This window comes from Serinus canaria, chromosome 11 (genome assembly GCF_022539315.1).
Source record: "Serinus canaria isolate serCan28SL12 chromosome 11, serCan2020, whole genome shotgun sequence".
NCBI classification, from domain to species: domain Eukaryota; kingdom Metazoa; phylum Chordata; class Aves; order Passeriformes; family Fringillidae; genus Serinus; species Serinus canaria.
Window position 1 is genome coordinate 4,055,668 of NC_066325.1, and position 21,382 is coordinate 4,077,049.

Sequence of the window (21,382 nt, forward strand, 5' to 3'; positions counted from 1 at the left end):
TTCTGGTTCACTTTAGCTCTGTGGTGACAGCTTCTTTCCAAGCCTCCCAAATGCAAACTTTCAGACAGCTATAGAGGAGTTGTATATGCACATTGGAAAATCAGACTGATTCCCACAGCATCCCATCCTTTCAGAGACTGCCTTTTTGTGGTCATTTGAATCAACCACAATTACAGAGTTTTAGCAGAGCATTAGTGCAAACATGACCCAGCCCCAAACAGCTTCCAATGGGGGTGGTGAGACCCAGCTAATAAATACATGCAGCCTGCCATTATGCATACATGACTAAAGAGAATTTTACTTCACTCGTTCTTAATTTATTATTTGTGCTGCTAGCAACAGAATGTTGCCAAGACGTCAATTATGTTTCATTTTATAAATCAAACTAATTGAGAACCAGATGCAATCTGAGTGAAAAAGATCTGAGGTCAGTGTTGTGCACCATATGCACGACAGTGCTTACTCATGATGAGGGAATGGATTGGACAGCTGTGAATTTTCCTGCTGTAGGACTTTCATCTAGCTCAGTAGTGTAACATCCTTAGCTCTCTTTTCCAGTTTATTGCATTAATTTCATAATAAATCTAAAGAAGAGTGAGTAAGGGATAAAAGGTTGTGAAAACAAACCAAGAGAGCAAAAGAATTTGGTCAGTAAGTTAACTTGAAAATGTCTGGTTCAGTAATAACATGGAACATGGATGAAAGAAATAGCAGAGAAGAACAAATTGAATCTTCAGTGTGACTTAATTTCAGACACATAATGGGAAAATAGACATTAAATCAAGGTCTCAAGACTGAGCTCTTTAGCAGGCAGAGGGGTGGTGTTCTTACTGACTGCAGAAGTTCTGCACTAACAGCAGTAGGATCTGCAGGACCAGCTCCTTGGAACTCATTAATGGGCAGGGCCTGAGCCCAGGAGCTGCCCCTGCCCAGGAGGCAGAACTGCTGCCCTGGGCAGTGCCAGCCCTGAGCAGATGGTGACAGAGGCTGTGCAGGCTCTCCCTGGGGACACTGCAGAGCCACAGGGACACACTGCTGTGCCCTGGGCTCTGGGATGGCCCTGCTGGAGCAGGGAGGGGACACCAGAGCAGGCCCCTCAGCCTCTCCCATCCTAGGACTGTGTGAAACATTGCTCCACCAGCCTTGAATCAAAGGTTCTCTAAGTGCTCTAACATAACTCCTCAAAAACTCACTGCACCTATGATTATGATATTCTAGGACTTTAGAAGTAGTTCAAAGTAGTATTTATAGCTAAGTGAATATATTATATTTGGAGATAAATTTCCAGATTTTTAATCAGCTACCTTCTGAAAGAGTTAAGAGTTTTTTAAGTACCACTTCTGGTGTGATGGGTACATCTGATTCCTCGAAGTTTTCTGCAAAAAACAATTTCTGTGGTGGAAATGTTCATGGACATTTTGCACTGACTATGTTTGATTTCCTGGACATGGGTTTAATTCTGAGTAGGAGGAATAATGTCCTGAGGCCAAAGGTCCTAGCAGAACCTCTGCCCCATCACCACCTCAGTATATTACCCAGCAGAGTCATACTGCATCTAAGAAGTTCCGTGTTCACCTCATGGTTAGCTTTTGTTTTGGTTTGGCTATTTGAATTTTATCCCTAAGTACCTGATTCTTAAATATGACCCAAGAATGAATTTGAATTCCTTCCTTCCTTTTCTTCCTTTTCTTCCTTTTCTTCCTTTTCTTCCTTTTCTTCCTTTTCTTCCTTTTCTTCCTTTTCTTCCTTTTCTTCCTTTTCTTCCTTTTCTTCCTTTTCTTCCTTTTCTTCCTTTCTTCCTTTCCTTCCTTTCCTTCCTTTCCTTCCTTTCCTTCCCTCCCTCCTTTTTTCTTTATCCCTTCTGTCCCTCCCTCTTTGTAAATTTATTGGTTGCTCTCATTATAGAATATCTCTTTGTTTTATCGTATCCTAAATGCAGACTCTTGAGGAGGAATTAATTTAGTAGTTGCTCTAATTGCACTTTTGTCAATTAATGAGAAACTAGATAGGAGTCTCATTTTAAACTTTCAGTTGCAGTAAAGATTAAAAGACCACCAACACTGTTCTACTAGAGGAAGAATAAAGAGGCTAAAAGTGAAAAAAATCTAATCAGGAATCATCACCTATTAACTGTTAATTTTTCCTTTGATTAAGAAAAATCTCCTTTTGCCATTATATCAGACATTTGCACGTGGATGCTCCATTAAAAATAGAAGGTGTTGATTTTTCACACTTAGCCTTAAGGCTTATCTGATTAATTATTACACAACTGACATTATAATGTGAGTTTAAAAGGCTCAGAGCATGTTCTAATTTGTATCTTGTTTTGAACCAACCCAACAAGTGTTTTGCACAAGGAAGGAGTTACTGTTGGAATCACAGCCATTGTTCCTGCAGGGTGACCACGACATTGATTATTATGTCAATTCTGTGTCTCTGCATTTTCCTGAACCTCTCTGGGGTGCTCAAATAAGTTTATATTTTATATTTTACATACTTTTTTATGTCCTCCTTCCTCATTTTGAGGAGGTGACTGTTTCAGAATGGGTTGTATTTCTCTCCCACAGCAAGTACAGCAGTGACACACTGAAGGAAACAGGAGATTTTTAAATGATTTTTTACTACTGCTTCCAATATCAGCCTTTAGAGAATAAGAGACACAACTCTTTTGGGGAGGTGGCTTTGTACCATTTAGGTTATTTTCCCATCAACTCCTGATTTTGTAATTTTTATGGGTGATCTTGTTGTAAAATATGTCACTTTATTGGTCTTCATTTAATTCTGTCTAATTAGGACGTACTTTATTTGGCAAGCAGCCAGTAATTAGCAACATATTTATGTAATTATTAGCATGTAATATTTATATAATAAATCTGCCTAGAAGGCAATGCATTCAGAGGGCAGGGAAGAGGTAGAATACATGATTTGACTGAACAGAGAGATCTTACACACTGAGCCAAACGCAGCAAACAAATGAAATGCATCGGTTGACCTGTCTAGTCTGGGGAGAGAGTTTGCATATCCTAAAATGATAGGATGTGCACACTTGGTAATCAGCACTGATTAGAGAGGGAGTGAAGATGGGCCCCTGTTTGAAGTGAGATAATAAGGCAGCTTGTTAGGAAGAGATAAATAGAACTTGAAGAAAAGGACCAGATGTCTGCTTGATGGCACTGAAGAGGAAGAGCTGGTGGGGTCCTCCAAAGGTAACTGATGGATGCGGGGCCGATTGCAGGGATCAGGGAAGCAGTGGGAGCTCTCTGCCCGTGTTCAGAGAGCAAAGGCTGAGCCCCCGGCCTGGCCTGACTAACCCTGGGCTCAAACTAGCAAACTCCACTCTGGCTGTAGGCTAAGGACTGTGTTCATGCCTAAACAGCAGCTGAAACTCTGTAGGATTGGAGTTTTTGTAATCTGACTCTAAGAGCTAAATGAGGTCCTTGTGGTGGAGTTTTGAATAGAGTTTGGGGCACCTTAAAAAAGGAGCACCAACAGTAATCTCTGAATGCTCATGAAAGTTTTCTGCTCTAAGAATATTGGACTGTTTGAATATGAACACTGAATTTTTTCTTCTCTTTAATGACATAATAATTTCACATCGCTTTCATAAAAACAGGTAAAACCTTCTGGCTTTGTTTGTGCTGTGTTATGAAACTCTCATTCAGTCTAACCTAAAACAGAACTAAAATAGAGCTTGTTGGAAACAATACAAAATAAAACTAATTCATGTAGGCTTTTCCAACTTGTTGCTCCCTAACCTTGCTTAGCTGGGTCCTGTCACTTTCTATAACCTTTTCATCCATTACCTGTGACCCTCCTGTAAACTATGCACTGCTCCCCCCACGAAGATTGAGACCTTGTGATCTCAGAGCACTCTACAGGAGTGATGGATTTTTGATTGAGGAATTGTTCTGGAGTTTGGAACATTTCTGTTTAGCTTGGCTATGGCTTTCCTCTATGAATTTGGATAAAACATTTAATCACTGTGCTGCCATTGTGCTGTGCAAACACTGCAGAGCTGTGAGCAGTGGGGCTGGTAAAGGCTGAGATTTTCAGGAGTGCTCTAAGGGAGGGGTATTTTGGATTCTTCTGGAAGTCCCAGACAGAAAACATGAGGAATTTTCAGGGGAGGAGATAATGGAGCCCAGTCTGATGTCAGCTGGCAGCTTTGATATGAGCTGCGATGCTGAATACAGTGGGAGGTAGACTCAGTTCTACCCCTGACATCTCCTTCTGTATCATCTTTATCTGATCCACATTGTTATGGCTTCTTTGTACTAATATTTCCTATTTTAAATGAGAAAAAAAAAATATAACAAAACAACTTTTTCTTGTTTTGTGCCTTTTTTGTGCTAACAGGCAAGATCAAAAGATGTAGTTGCTAAAAACTTTGAGTTCTAATACAGCCTGTCTAGCAGAACCACTTGCTTCAAAAATTCATATACAGACCATAGCTGTTTCTAAACTAAAATTATTTTTTATAATTATTTTTTCCTGGTAAAGAAACATAACTTTCTCAAAGTATCTACTGTTTTTTTTTTTCTGATCACCTTTATATGTTTTTTAATATGTTTTTTAAACTTTATGTTTTTTTTCTTGATGATCACAAAGGTCTTTTCAGCATAATGAGATGTGTTTTCCTCTGCCAGTAGAATCCCCATCTCTTCTAATATTTTTATGTGATCATGGTTTGTATTTTTACTGCAGCTTCTGCCTAAACACTCCACTTGTACTTTATCAGACTCTTGATGACAAATTAGAAGACAGCAAGGAACATTTGCAAGGTGTTCTCTTGGCTTACAGATTCTTTGTATATTTATACCTCTTAACTTCTCTTCATGGGATGAAAAGAAACACTGAATAAGATGTCTTTTCTTTTGTCACAGTTATATTTCCATTGTGAATATGAATGTTTTGCTATTTTTAGAACTCCCATCCTTGGAGATATTCAGAAGCTACTTGGACAAGGTCCTGGGGTTTGGGTAGCTGTGGTGAGCAGGGTGGGACCAGGTGATCTCTGGAGGTCCCTTCCAACCTCACTCATCCTTTGATTCCATGAGAACTCTAAACAACTTCTGAACTGGTGCTGTAGTTTCATATATTCATAATATATAACATATATATTCATAATATTCACCCATATTAGCACTGGCTTTGTAACACCTCTGTGGTGAGGCAGAATTCAAGCCATCATTCCCTGGCTGCTTCTTTCCAAGTGCTGTGTTGTGTCCCACCAGGTACAGAGCAAAGGCAGGGTTTTGCAGTATGTCCAGGCCTTGGAATCTCAATTCAGATGTGTGTGTGCTCCTGCTGTGATTCTCCATGATCCATCTGTGTATCCCAGTCTGGAACTTGTGGCTATTCCAGGTTTTTTCTATGTAATGTTTGCATGCTGTCCACAAACATTCCAAAGAGTATCTGGGATGTTTCATTTGAAAGTTTTTTCAAATTATTCCACTCTATAGATGGGTAATTGGTTTTTTTCACTCACTAGAATTCCTTCTCTGGATGCCTTTTGCTCTTCCCTGCTTTTCAAAAGGCCACGAGTTTTCCCCATGGGAATCACATCCTCTGTTAGAGGTGTGCATGTAATAAGGCATGTGTGAATCCTTTGGGTGTGAGACAGAAGCTTGAATTACTGCCATTAATGGTCTGATGATAACAAATTGTTATTGTTATATGTAATCTGCATATCAGAATGTCTTCCCAAAGTCATTATCATGCTGCCTGTGTGCCCAGGGGCAATGTTACACCATAACATTTCAGTCTTTCAAATTACCAAAAGCTAATATAACTCTTGATGACATTTACAAAAATGTATAATGGCACTCCTTTCAGGGCTCTCACAGAAATTGTTCTCAGGGAACTTCAAGGGAGTTCTGCTGTATAAGAACTGCAGGATCTGGCACTTTTTACTATCAAAGCCACATTTTTTTCTTCAGTGGCACCAGCTCAAGAAAATGTTAAGTCAGAATTGTTTTTAATTTATTTTCTGACTTAGAATGCCCCAGCCAACGTAAGCTGTATTTAACTTTCAATGCTCTTTGGCAGAGAGTCCACATTCTAAATTTCTTTTCATAGGAAGTTGTTATGTCAGTTATAAACCTCTGAAAATTGGCATTTTGTAATGGAAGTGCTGACAAGACCTTTATTACACCAGTACAAAAAGGCAGCATTGCAATAAATGCTGGTTGCTGTTTTTATAGTCTGCTGGTTGCTTTCTGCTGCTGTATTTCAAAGTGGACATTATGTAAAAAGTAAGTGGCATAATAGAAATACACTGGTAGGGCTGAAATTTGGCTTTTACTGTTGCAACAAAACTTCAATGTGGTTGATAGGTCTGATTACAGATTTAGTTTTTAAGGGCTGGTGTATGATTTACTGGTAAATTGCTTTAAATCCCTACCAAGCCCCTGTGTACATTCAGCACAGAATTGGAATGGAAAAGGTGATAATCATGGCAAGGAGAAGTGGATGTTAAATTACTTAAATGGCAAGAACACAGCACATCTAAGACCCAAAAGGTTGCTACTTAAATTTTATGGTTTTTATCGTGGCATTGAGAAAGATTGTAGAAAGAAAGATTCACTTCAAACATCCATGATTGTCTTCATAGTCCACAGGTCTGTGAACTTTTCCAGACCTGGAAGTCACTGATTTAAGAACTGGAGGATTGAATTGAGGAAGGTGTAGAACATGGCTGGGAATTCTTGGAACTTTTCCATCACCTACCAAAATCACTCTGAGTTTCACTGAACCTGGTGGAGGTTTAGCCCTACACAGAAGAGAAGAGCACTCAGTCTAATGTTTAAAGCTGTACCTGTCACTGTGGCCTGAGGGGCTCAGATCCCTGTCTGCCACCAACTTCTCCCATACTGTATTTGTTAAGCAGGTATTCATTGAAAGATTGAGAATCCATTATCCCTCCAAAGAAAAGCAGATGGCACAGCCTTGGGATATCTTGGCTTTTTATTTATCCTTGAAGCATTTTTGTTGGAATCTGGTAATATAGTACTGGAAAGTTACTGGTTCAAATGCAAAATATAGGCTGCATTATTTTATCCAAGTGCTGTAAAACTCCGTATCACTTTCTGAAACTTTTTGGTTAAAATAAAAACAGAATAAAATCAACTAGACTATGTAGATTTCAAAAATGATCCATCAGTCTATGCAAATTGCTGTGTTAATAATGTATTTTTAATGCTGAGCACATTTGACAGCCATTTCATCTCTTTTTCTAAACCAGAGCTTGGCAACCTGCATTAATTCTCACGCTTTACAGATGCACCATTCAATGCACGTGCCACGCAGTGATGGGATCTGAATGGAGCAAAGCATGTCAGAGCAGTGGCATTATTGGTGAACAGCCTTGGGACTGGCTGCTGTCACACAGGAGACAAACAGGAGGGGCAAAACCAGTGCTGGATTAGCTCATCTCACACCCTCACTAGCCTGGGTTTGCTTCCCATTATGGGAGTGCCAAGCCCAAGTGGCAGCAGGGTGTTAGGAAAATAAATCCACAAACACCAGAGGTTTATGTCCAAAAAGGAGGCAGAGCAGTCCTTTTTCTTTATTAGAATAAAGGCAGAGGCCATGGGGCATTCCCCTGGGATCTCTCACATTTTTGGAGGATGCAGCCTCCCTTTTTATCCCGATTTCCCAGCCACGTTTCCCTTCTCTCTTTCCCCTTAGGCTCAGGTACTTGAGAGGTTCAGACTTCCCAATATGCCTCATACCAAAGATTTCCCCCTAAGGCATAACGCTCCCTTTTAATTTTTAATTCTTATGGAATTTAGAGGTTTTTCTTCCCTGTTGTTTCTTTCATCTCCTAATGTCTAATTTAATTTATCAGCAAACATAAAGTTTATTTGTAAAAGCAAATATCTTTTCCCAGTCATCAATCAGTGGAATCCTTCCCATTGTTTCTATTATCTCCCAGTGCTACTTTTATCTACTAGCAGACCCACAGCTTGTTTGGAAAGAGAAATCTTCTACTCCTCTCAAGGGGTTTGGAAGAGATGAACAGACAAACCAGAGTGAGTGAGGTTCAGTCAGATGTGCTGGGTGCAGTTCAGACAAGGTGGAGCTTAAACAGACCCAGAACCCAAAATTTCCTGCTTTGACTTGCTCTATGTGTCTGTAAATTGAAAAGAGAGAGAGAAGTACCATGTCCTAATTATTTCTCTACTCCACCAACAATAAAACTGGTATTATTTCAGACTGGATGTGTTCTACATCATTATTTCTTCAGCAGGGATTTTCTGTCCTTTCTTCAATGAGTTAAAAAACCAAGGTACAAAATACAGGAGTTGCTGCTAGACTGCAAGGGACCATACAGTTATGTTTGATTATAGCTCTGCTGGCCTAAAGGTCAAAGGAAAGTTTTAGAATACTTAAGAGACAATTATCTAAAGTTCAGACTTTTCCAAAGGAATAGAACTGGAAATTATACAGACTATTATCTAAAGTTCACATTTTCAAAGGAAAAAGGTAGGAGGAAATGCTTATTCATCATCACTTTGCTGTTAATTTGTCTGGCTTTCTTTTTTTTCCTTCAGTCAAGAATTTATTTACTACAAGTTCTGTATTACACAGTAGCACTAACATAATTATTCCCCTTTCCAAGAAATTTTAACATATGAGAATGATGTATACACAATTAAATATTACTTTGCTCATGAATCAAAATTCCCAGGGGTACTTTTTATTTCTGCAAAGGACTACATGGAAATGTGTTTAGGTTTTTTTATCCATTAGTTGATTCAGCTGCTCAATTCTGGCATAAACTGTTATTATTTAAGCCAACTGGTAAAGAGGAGGAAATAATCAAAGATATAAAATATATGACATTTTCCAATTATTCTTCTACCAATACATTTTCTCACACAAAATACTTTTTCTTTCCCTGTGTTCTTATTGGTGTTTTAAGGGATTGCAGAAACTTCAGGTCTATAAAAAACCCCAAATCATTCAAGTGTTTGTTAATTTGTCATAGGAATGCTTTGTGAATGGCCATTAAATATGCCAGTATGGAATGCAACTTGCTATGGGGCAGGAAAGAGAATTTGATCAATCAGCTGAATTTTTATGACAAAAAGTTTTCCTTTTGAACCTGATGTCTGCTATCAAATTTGATTGCAATCATCAATCTGCTTTTTTGAAGACATCACAGATTTTTGATATTTATGAAAAGCAGGTCAGTTTGGAATACCTGTGGAGGCCTCAGTGCCCATATGGTTTGGCCACCATAAATCAGCAAAAATGTACTGCAAAAAATGGCCTCTCTTGATTTTCAGATGATTTGGTAAGATCCTTTTTCTTGTAAACTGCTGCTCAAGAGGATTTTTTTTGAGATAATCATCAAGGAAGGCCTGGTACAGCTGTAAAAATACACATGACACAGTTGTATATAGAGATATATTAATATACATGCATATATATATATAAATATATATATGTGTGTGTGTGTGTGATCATAAAAATGTATTTTTTATAAATACAGACATGTTGAAAACACTAATTTAATCATGAAACAAAATTGTTATAGCAGTTCTAATGTAAAAATAGGATTTTTTTCAGCTACTAACTATTGCCAAATTTAAAACATACAAACTTATAATTGTACCCTTTTAATCAAATATTCCTTTAAAATGTGCTTCAGCCTAAGGCAGAAAAATAAAAAAAAATTTGCCTTACATGGGTTTCTCATAAAGGATATTAATTTCATTCTTTTGGAAGCAGGAAAGTGATGCTTCCAACTTGTACTAAAGTGGAGACTGAAACAAATAAATCAGTTTTTCAGCTCAGAGCCCACTTGTGAGCAGTGGCTTTTTAAAAGGTGAGCATGGATGAGGGTGTGCTTGGAGTTGTTCTGTTCTTGTGGTGGATCAGAAAGGAGATCAGGACTATTCTTTCCTAGGGATTTTGTAATTGCAAAAGGCAAAAAAAGAAATTTCAGAACAAGAGAGTTAGCACCCCTGGGACTGTGGGCAGTGGCTTCTCTGGGCTGCAGTCACTGGGTTTTTCCTGCAGTGCAATCCTGCCAATCTAAAAAGGTGTTATTTATAAAGCTTTTCCTAGGAAGAAAGTATGACTGAGAAAATATTCAAAAAGAATAATGATTAAGGTGACTTATACAGTGCCTATTTGAGACACCTCTGTGTCTCTTGACAGTTTTATTCCCAGGCTCTAAAAAGGGGATTGGGATCTTCCTATCATCCACTATTTCTCTGTCATTAGGTTTGAATTCTGAAGAAAAACAAAAATACCAATGTTAGAAATGATCTTTTTAAAATCTGTGTTTGACATTGTAAGGTTTCCACTAGTGAATATTAACTATTACAAGAGGCACATGCATATTAATTATGGTTATTAATGGTTATACAAAGCTGAAATGGCATTAGCATTCTCTTGAATGTTCTTTTCTAGTGCCTTTGCAGCTGCTTGCTGAGTGTTCTAGAGCTCACATTCCTTCAAATGTTTTGTGCTCTGGTTTTCTGCCTGTATTTTGCTAGTTTCCACTGAAACCTTGATGATAATAATTCAATTGCTCAGTTATTTCAAGTTTGGAGTTTTTATTTAAGAAACCTTGATGATAATAATTCAATTGCTCAGTTATTTCAAGTTTGGAGTTTTTATTTAAGAATAGATGCTTCTTTTGAAGAGAGATTGGAGATGAATGAGCTGTCCCTGTCTTTTCCTTATCAGAAAAAGCAGGGAGTGTCACAGGAAAGATATTCCTGCCGCTCTTCTACTTGTGTCAAAGAACTGTTTTACAGAGAATCTGAAATTTAAAAATGTACACAGAATGATAGCTCTAATAAACAGGAAGAAATGCATATTTCTGACATTCCGCTGTTTCCAGGTGCAGAGTTTCCAATTAAAATTCCTTCTTCACATAAGTAATATATCCAGCATAGATAACAACTTCTACCACAAAGTCCTTAATACCATTAATTATTTGATCTTTCTGAGGACATTATAAAAGGGATAAAAAAAGAAAGGCAGAATTCTGTAGGTGTAAGGTGGCACAGCAGGGAACTCCACTGATCTCAGCATATTAGAGACTGCAAAGGAATTAAAGAATTGCAATACAGTGTGCAGAGAAAATGACACTTGGATGCAAACTCACTGCTTCTGATTTTTACTTTAGTTCTGTTATTTTATTGTCTGGCTTAAAATTGCAAGATACATTCTTGCACAAAGTAGAAGATGAAGGGGTTGACTCCTGCCTGCTAATTTCACATCCTGATTGCTGTTGATGCCGTTAAAGTCACTCATGTCCAGAAAATCCAGAAGTAGCTTTTTATTAAAATGATTGCATCTACATTTTCTCAATATTGTTCATCCATGAGCCTCAAAAGAGATCTGTGAGATTTGAGAACAGCTGGGGAATGTGCAGAAAGCATTTGGCCCTGGGGTAATTGCTGTGGTTATGCAAACTACCTTTGTCTGGAAACCACACTGGACATCTTTTAAAGACCTTCTGCATTGTCATCCTCTGTTCCAGCTGTGAGGGAGGTATTCCCAAAACAGGCTCTTTCATGATTATTTCAAGGATCTGCTTGTAAATTTCAGACTGACAGTCAGCCAGGGAGCTGAGCCACCGGGTTTTTTTATATGTAAGAAAGGCAGAAGGGAGCTCCTGCTCTGAGCTGTAGTTGTGCATGCCCAGAGGTGTGCTCCTCTGACCTGACACTGATGCTGTGAGAGTTATTAAGATTTTACACCATTCCTGCAGGCTGTAGGACAGGATGCAGCTCCTGGTCCATCCTGGGTGGTGGGTACATCACCAGGGAGAGGGTATTTCACAGGGTTCAGGCATTTCCATGAACTTCTCCAGCCCCTTCCCCACAGAAGGGCACAGAATTCCTGGAGACTCATTCTGATGGAGAATGTCAGAGCCCCTCCTGGATGTGCCTCCCTGGCTGGAGGAACACTCTCAGTGGCTCTGTGCCTGTGGCAGACACCTCAGAGGGAGCTTTGGGGCTCTTCTGCACGTGCTTTTTCTTGCTTTGCTAAAAGTACCATGAATAAATAAACAACCTGAGCAGTGCTGTAGTGAAGGATCAGTGGGTTAATTGGGAAGATGAGGGAAGGTGATTGTCCCCTCTCCTGCTGAGCACCTGCTGCCAGGTTCATTCATGCAGCAGTGCTGGAGGTTGTTCCTGGAGGAGACTCCTTCTGGAATGTCCAGAAAGGAGAAAGCAAATCAGATAAATTGAGTTTATTGCTGATCAGCTGCCAGGATTTATCTTCAAGTTCTAGGAACCAACTAAAATGTCAACCCAGGGAGTCATTGTTCTTCCACATCTCCAGTAACACCAAGGTATATTTATTTTAAGACACAGCAATGAAGGGAAAAGAATTTATTGCTAAACAAAGTGTCTAAGTCAAATGGAGGACTTGCCACCCATTGGCAAAACAATTTTGTCATTTCATTTTGCTTTTTCTATGTTCTGCTTGTCAGTTTCTTTTCTTTCCAGGCATAACATGTTCACTTTTAGTCAAACATGGTTTCTAACAAAAAAGAAGCAAACAAACAAACAAAAAATCCCCAACCAACAACAACAAACCAAACGAGCCAAACCAAACAACCAAACAAGAAAAGAAAGTTATTATCTTCTCCTTGTTTGACATCTCTTCTGAATAGTTCTGACAGTCCAGCCATTGCAACTTATTTTGCACTTAACTAACAGTTAATATCTCAAATATCTTGCATCTTTTTTGCTTTCTCTCAGTGCTTCTGAACTTGAATTGATAACCATGATTATCAATTGATAACCATGGTAATCAATTCCAACCAGGGATCAAGAACAGCAAAGCTTACACTCAGCAAAGCTTCACTGAAGAGCACTTTATTTTCTCCATCTCTCCTCCCTCTCACTTTTTCTGCCCCCTTCTCTTTGGACTACACACTTCCTTTTATTGCTTGGTTATGCTCTGGTTTTGGCTTACTAGAATTTTCTGCAGCAGACAGGATGGCAATGAATGTCTCAGGAGGATAGAAGGGATCTGAAGCTGTTGCCAACAAGTGCAGCTTCTCTTTTGTAGTTCCTTCCTATAGCAGGTGCTTTCCCTCTTTTGCATATCTGTAAAGTGCAGGGCTGTTGGGCTCAGCAATCAATCCTGTGCTGCAGCTTGGGCAGAGGAGGACTGCAGCAGGTTCACAGGAAGGAACAGGCTGTATCAGTACAGATTTTAGAGCACTGTGCTATAGAACTGTAAAAGTCTCTGGAGTTCCAAATAAATGACTACAGATGTGACACCTTTGAGTGGGATTTGTCTCAAAGAAAGAGCTGGAAATTGAGCACCACATAGTTATTTTCTCTTTTGAAAGGTTAAAGCAAAAGGATTAAAGATGCAGCTTATGCTGGGGTATTTTTAATTTTGCAGGAGAATGACAGCAGACAGATGAATTTGTTTTCCAGTATTTGAAAACAGGGAGGGGTCCCGAGGGGGAAAAGAAAGCTATCACATCAAAAAAGGAACTTTTGCACATCACATAGTCACTCTCACTTTGGTAAAGCTCTACACACCCATATTCAGGGAAACTGAGCTACATGATTATTTCCCCAACATAACTTTTCCCTTTCTGCCCTGCAGAGAACAAGGATGGCACTGGAAGTGGTTTAACTTGCACACGTGTGTTAACACCTGGCACACCCAACCAAGGAGCAGTGCAGGGTTTGTTCACTTCCAGACGTGTGTTAATTTTTGGCTCCAAACACACGTGACTTTTCCACTGCAGCACTCTGGCACATGTGGCACTGGGTGTCATCAGGGACTTTGGACCTATTTGAGTTGTCAGAATTCTTAAGAGCTTATACCTGAAATTTGTCTTCAGTAAACACATATGCTTCCTTTCATTTTAAAAAGGGCACAAGGAAGAACTAGACTATTTATTTAGCTCCAGGGTGCCATCAGTTTTGATGTGACTGTTTCCAACTGGAATAGATAAAACCTCAGGATTCCTATGGAAAAAAAAAAATTGTTAGGAATACTTTTTGTTCTGCAAAGTGACCATATTTATTCTGCCTTATGAAGGAGTTGATTTTTAGATTGACCTTCACGTGTTGCATAATCTAAATGTATGAAAAATGCTGAAATGCTTACATCATCTGCAATATAACTTATAGGAAGAACCTCTCTAAGTAAACATGATTGGTAGGTGATTCTGCTGTGGAAGGGATAGAAAATTATAGAATCACAGAATGTTTGTGTGGGAAGGGACCTAATCTTCAGGAGAAGCCTATTGTCATATGAGCACTCCCAGTGTTTTCTTTCTTTCCATGGAATGACATTTAGCATTGCACGTGTCCATTTTAGAGCATAAAATATCAGGAGGCTTTCTTTTGTTCATGATGCATCAGGAAAATGAACCTCAACTCCTTCTTCCAAACAAGATGTGCAGCTTTATTTTTAAATTGTCATTGGATTCCACAACAACACACACACACACACACAAACATTACTCTTCTCTGTTCCTCTGAATCACCTTTTTTAAACAAACCACAAACAGCAAACTAGTGCAAGAGAACATGCACTCTGTTAGCATAATTCCTAATATTGAACTATTATTTTACTCCACAGAATAAAGCAGTTAAAAGTTAGAGAATATTTAAATATATAAAGAAATCAGAATTTTCTGCATATTTGACATGCCATGAATCATGGTTTATACCTGAGCACTATGACACATACAAGACTATTGATATCTGATATGTGTGTGTATATAACTGTCTAGAATGTGTAATTTTTATAACTATGCAACTAAAATCCGTATGTTTTTACTCTTAGAAAAATTAACTTATATTCATTTGGTGAACTGAGAACTGAGTGACTCGGAGAGATTTCACTGTGTAACTCCATGGCTTTGTAGGGTGTCATGCAGTCAGATGCTCCTTTATATTTCCAAAATTCACTTTCTGCATATGTGTGCAGAGGTAAGATGTCCTAGAGTCATTTCCTGTCTGCCTCCATGGGAGATACAGCCTGGTTTGTTCTCTTGTCTTCATTGAGGCCAAATAAATGTTTAGATCACATAAAATTAGACCCACAACTTGTAATGAATTTAGCTTTTCTTTTGTCTTTATATAAAAATGAAAGATCTTTTATAGCAGTGGAAAATGTGTAGTTTGTGGTTGTAAGGCAAGGAAGATTTATGTTAATTGGTGAATATGCTTTAAGTGTGGGTTTCTTTAACATCTCATTTCTCTCTTGTTTTACTGGCTGGATTTTTATGACTGTGTGACTTGAAAAAAAAGGTGAATCATGATGGGAAGATATTTGTAGTGCTGTATGCAGAGGAGAAATAAGGGATCGTGATCTTCTTATCACACAAGAAAATACATATATTGCACTTCTTGAGGCAGCTGGACAGAAAGGGGAGGTGTTTCATTGCCACGTGCTGCTGGCACAAGGACGAACGTTCGCGCTGAGGCTCCTGAAGGCACTGAGCTGTGTTTTGAGATGTTGCCATTTTCACAGATTTCACAGAATGACTAAGCTGGAAGAGACCTTAATGATCATCGAGTCCAACCCAGCCCTAACACCTCAACTAAACCCTGGCACCCAGTGCCACATCCAGGCTTTTTTTAACACATCCAGGGATGGTGACACTACCGCCTCCCTGGGCAGCCATTCCAGAACTTTATCACCCTTTCCATGAAAAACTTTTTCCTAATTCCCAACCTAAATTTCCCTTGATGCATCTTGAGATTTTGCTTTGCAGATAACACCCTGAGCATCCTGGCCAAGCACAGCGGCTTCAGCCGGCAGAAGCAGGAGGTGTACCTGCTGCCCATCGTCATCAGCGACAGCGGCACGCCGCCCATGAGCAGCACGGGCACGCTGACCATCCGCGTGTGCGGCTGCAGCAGCGACGGCACCGTGCAGTCCTGCAACGCCGAGGCCTACGTGCTGCCCATCGGGCTCAGCATGGGCGCCCTCATCGCCATCCTGGCCTGCATCATCCTGCTGCTCGGTGGGTGCTCGCGGCACGGCCTGGCATGCAGTACGGCCTGCAGTACAGCCCACGGCATGGCCTGCAGTACTACCCAGCCCATGGCATGGCCTGGGCTTTGGCACAGCCTGTGGCACAGCCTGTAGTATGGCCCACAGCACGGCCAGGCCAGAGGTATGGCCAGGCCCGTGGCATGGCCTGTGGTACGGCCTGGCCCACAGCATGGCCTGGCCCATGGCACAGCCTGCAGTTTGGCCCACAGCACGGCCTGGCCAGAGGTATGGCCAGGCCCGTGGTACGGCCTGCGGTACGGCCTGGCCTACAGCATGGCCTGGCCCATGGCACAGCCTGCAGTTTGGCCCACAGCACGGCCTGGCCAGAGGTATGGCCAGGCCCGTGGCATGGCCTGTGGTACGGTCTGGCCTACAGCATGGCCTGGCTCGTGGCACAGCCTGCAGTACAGCCCAGCCACGGCATGGCCTGGCCTTTGGCACAGCCAGTGGTACAGGTGTAGTACAGCCCACTGCACAGCCCGGCCCATGGCATGGCCTTGTTCGTGGCATGGCCTGCAGTCCAACCCAGCCCAAGGCACGGCCTTGCCCGTGGCACAACCTGTGGTATGGCCCATCCAACAGCATGGCCTGGCCCACGGCACTGTCTGTGGTACAGCCCGGCCCACATCACGCCTTGGCTCATGGCACAGCCTGCGGTACAGCCCAGCCCGTGGCATGGCCTGGCCTGGGTATGGCCCATGTCACAAATCCCCCGGTGTCTGCTGGTTCTGAGGAGGTGTGGGGTTCAGAGAGGAGGAGGGACAGTCCAGTCCTACGTGCAGCAGCACTGACAGTGCAGACAGTTATTGTATTTGCAGGGAATGTCCCGATGAAGGCAGGAATGATGAATCTGACTCCATGTTCTCAGAAGGCTAATTTATTACTTTATTATTCTATGTTATATTAAAGAATACTATACTATGCTTAAGAATACAGAAAGGATACTTACAAAATGCTAAAAAGATAATAATGAGAACTGGTGACTCTCTCCAGAGCCCTGACACAGCCTGGCCCTGAGTGGCCAAAGAGTGAAAACAACTCCCAGCAGAATGCAATGGAACAATCACCTGGGGGTGAACAATCTCCAAACACATTCCACATGGGCACAGCACAGGAGAAGCAAATGAGAGAAGAATTGTTTTCCTTTTCTCTGAGGCTTCTCAGATTCCCAGAAGAAAAATCCTGGGCGAAGGGATTTTTTTCAGAGAATGTGAATGCCACAGGCAGTAGGACTGAATCCCTCCCTGTTCTGAAGTAGTCACACACATGAGTTACAGAATAAAGAGGTGTGGAATGAGAAGCTGAAAATCACATGGGGGATTTGAGCAGCAAGGTGAACACACTGTGGGCTACACCTGATGGAAAATGGGTCTGTGGTATATTCTAAGACTTGTGTGAATCATGGAATTATAGAATGTCCTGAGCTGTAAGGGACCCACAGGGATCACTGACCCAGCTCCTGTCCCTGCCCAGACCCCTCAACAATCCCCCCTGTGCATCCCTAGCAGTCTTGGGGCTGTGCCCATTCCCTGGGAGTCTGGGCAGTGCCAGCACCTCTGGGGGAAGCAGAACCTTTCCCTGCTCTCAGCCTGAGCCTGCCCTGCCCAGCTCCAGCCATGCCTGGGTGCTGCCCCTGGCCCAGAGCAGAGCTCAGAGCTGTCCCTACAGCCCTGGGGAACTCTGCCCTCAGCCCCTCTGCTGAAGGTGACCCAGCCCATTGCCCTCAGCCTCTCCTCAGGTGGCCCCTGCAGGCCCTTTCCCAGCCCGGGCTCCCTCCTTTGGATACCTTCTTATTGCTTTATCTCTTTCCATTATATATATATATATATATATATATATATATTTATATTTCTATATTTCTATTAGTTTATTCTGGATTGTAATGGCACAAGTGACACTAAAGCTCTACAAGATAAGCACTGTGGTATATTTTAATAAAACTTACAACATTGGTATACAACATCAAGTGAGGGAGAGAACAGTGAAAGGAGAGTTCTATTTCTGCACTTTGCAGCTTCACTTTGTGACTGAGATATACATCAGTAAATCAGTAAATGCTGAGGTTTAAGCATTAAACTGCAAAACCAAGCATAACCCATCTAGAGTTTTTTATGCATCTGTCCACGATTCTGAAATTGAGCTGAGCTCTTTCTATCTCACCTATTTTCTCACTCTCTTTTTAGTTATATAATAGGAGACTCTTGCAAAAGGTGGAAAAAACACTGATTTCTTTCTCCCATTGGGGCTATGTTTTCAGAAAAACACCCTCTAATATTTGAAACCACCATCCCTTATGTAGATTATTACAGACTATGTGAATAATGATAGCTCGACTTCACTTCCAAAGGGAAAAGTCAAGGCTCGAAATTAGAAGTATGGGAAACCTTAATGCTTCTATGAAATTGAACTTCAGGTGTAAAGATGAGCTGATAATCAAAGACTAGATGGTTAATCAGAGCTTCTGATCCAATTTCCTTAACATGAAGGGGGTTGAAGTCTTTTCACCCTTATTACTCCCAATCTCACAAAAAGCAACCTCTCACCTTCCCCAGCTGCACTCACCATGGGGTGTTTGGGTTGGAAATGTTTTGCCTAATCAGCCTGTGGTGCTCTCTTTGCAGTCATTGTGGTGCTGTTTGTGACACTAAGAAGACACAAGAATGAGCCTCTGATCATCAAAGATGATGAAGATGTGAGGGAAAATATCATTCGCTACGATGACGAGGGAGGTGGAGAGGAAGACACAGAAGCCTTTGACATTGCAACTTTGCAAAATCCGGATGGAATTAATGGATTTTTGCCTCGTAAGGATATTAAGCCTGATCTTCAGTTTATGCCCAGGCAGGGTCTTGCACCTGTTCCTAATGGTGTTGATGTTGATGAATTTATTAATGTAAGGCTTCACGAAGCTGATAATGATCCCACGGCTCCGCCATATGACTCTATCCAGATTTATGGCTATGAAGGAAAGGGGTCAGCAGCTGGTTCCCTTAGCTCCTTGGAGTCCTCCACATCAGACTCAGACCAGAATTTTGACTACCTCAGTGAATGGGGTCCTCGCTTTAAAAGACTCGGAGAACTTTACTCAGTCGGAGAAAGTGACAAAGAAACTTGACAGTGGATTACAAACTTTTCCCCTGTTGACTTAATGATCATGTAATATTCTAGAGCCACTGCTGTTAGTTAAAACTAATGTGGCTTTTTGTTTTAGAGGCAAGTTTAGCGCCAGTCATCTATAAAATCAACTACATTGTAATGTTGAACCAAAAAAAAAAAAAGTATATGTTAGGAGGTTAAGTCTTGTGGAGTGTGAAGTAAAGTATGTGGAGTGTCTAGAAGTCTTTGGATATTTGATATTCACTTGACCACTCTGAAGATGGAGATTTGGATCTTTGATTATCTTCAGTGAATTGAAAAGAACAAAAAAGAAATTGGTGCTCTCTTAGGAAATGGACTTGCAGGGATTTGCTGTTGAACAGTAGCTCCTGCCCAGTATGTGTAAAGCTAAAGGTTTGTTTCTGCATTGCCAACAAAGATCCCGCCACAGAAATGTTCAAAGCAATATCTTGGTCTTCTTAGCAATGCTGAGCAGAAATAGCATTGCCAATTGCTACTGGCTCCTACTGTGCAGTGACCATCCATTGTACATACAGTAATTGTTGGCCACGCCACCACAGACTGAATATCATCTTTAAATATTGTGTCAAGCCTTAAAATATTCACATGTTCTTAATCCATTCCAGTGATGGGTAATAAATACTACTAATGTGTAGAGATTCAGAGGCAGGGCTGCAAAACCTTGCTTCACAAAAGGATCTTTTTTCTAGGAGAAGGATCAACCCTGTGCTTCGTCTTCTGAAAGAAAAAACTGTGAAATGGGATGGACTTACATAAATGAAAGAATTGCTGATTTTATTGCTAAAGATCGAATTTATTTGTTTAATCTTTGAAATAAATATTTTATTGATGTCCATTACTGCTTTTATTTATTAAGACTGATAATCTATAGAGTAAGATTATGAAGAAAACTAAATTATATCAGTTAGATTTTTTTTTCTATATATAATGAATGTTTCATACATGTACATTTTGAAAAGAAAAATGACAAATTGTTGCAGGTTAAAGCAGTTCCCTGTCCATTTGCAGTAGCTGAATTTTAAGAGAATGCTGGCAGGAATTAAACATTGCCAGAGAAAACTTTTGACAGTTTTATATCTTCTTCATAAATCTAGTACCTGGTGTTTTTAATACAAGCACAAACAGCTGGAAGTAAACTGGTTCATGTGAATATTTAAACTATAGACTTTTAGAATCCACACATAACACAGTACAGTAAAAAAAAACATGCTTATAGTTCTCCACTGTATTAGAGCAGGAACCAGTGTGTACATAATTTTACTGCTTCTGTTATTAGCATTTTTTTCTATAATATTCATAGTGATGCACCAGGGCTCTTGCACACAGAGAAAGAACACTAGAAGCTGCAAGCATACTCAATTTGTAATGCAAACTTGCCATTTAGAAGTAGCAATTGTATAAGAAAACTACGTATTACATGCAAATCATTTTAATTTTCTACTTTGTTTTGAAGCTATATTATTGTTTGTTTATTTACTCCATGTATTGTATTCAGAGAAACTCCTGTATTGTTTCCTACTTTGTGAAATATATTTTTATAAATACTTCTCTTGTTATTGCTTTTCTTTCAGGTTTACCTGGGCACTGCAGAAATGAATCTGCTGGAATAACTTTATAGTTTTTTGAAGAATGTAGTTTCTTCAAAATCATTTATTCATTAGTTGAATACAGACAAAATAAAAAAAGAAAGAAAAGAAAAAAAGGAGAATATTTGAAATATTTGGCAGATATTGCAGAATTTGACAGTGATGGGAGCACAGGAGTTTTGAGTGTCTGATTCACTGCACCATGGTGAAAAACAACCTCACATGATTTTTGTTTAAGCATTCCTGGTTAAAACAACCCACCGACTTAAAGCTCCTCAATAACACTTATTTTGCAAACAAAGAATTCTTAACACCCCCAATTTTGTCTGTTTTTCAGATGGTAACACTGACTTTGCTTTAGCTGCAGCACAGCTTGGTTTAATGACTGTAGTCTGTGGGCAATTAATACATTAATACCACTTTGATATATATAATAAAGATTTAATTGAAATTAATGATGTACCAAATACATTTAAGTTACACTGCAGTAAAACAAAAAGGCTTTTGAATAATTGAATCTAAAACTTTTGGCAAAACACTGAACTAAACAGTGAAGTCCTGTAAGGGTAGGAAAGGAGATTTCCTGGAGATTTCAATGAAATCAAACATATTTCTGGAACTCACCAGAAGAAAAACCAAACACA

At 40.2% G+C, this 21,382-nt stretch overlaps 1 protein-coding gene across 1 annotated transcript in view; it reads left to right on the forward strand.

Moving 5' to 3' along the window:
• Positions 1-20,647, forward strand: part of CDH8 (cadherin 8) — a 159,315-nt gene extending 138,668 nt beyond the window's left edge. The window contains exons 11-12 of the mRNA XM_050979066.1: positions 15,731-15,982; positions 18,636-20,647. Coding sequence (XP_050835023.1) covers positions 15,731-15,982; positions 18,636-19,129 — 746 coding nt within the window. The 3' untranslated portion in view covers positions 19,130-20,647. The remainder of the gene's footprint in view (positions 1-15,730; positions 15,983-18,635) is intronic.
• Positions 20,648-21,382: the final 735 nt, after the last annotated feature.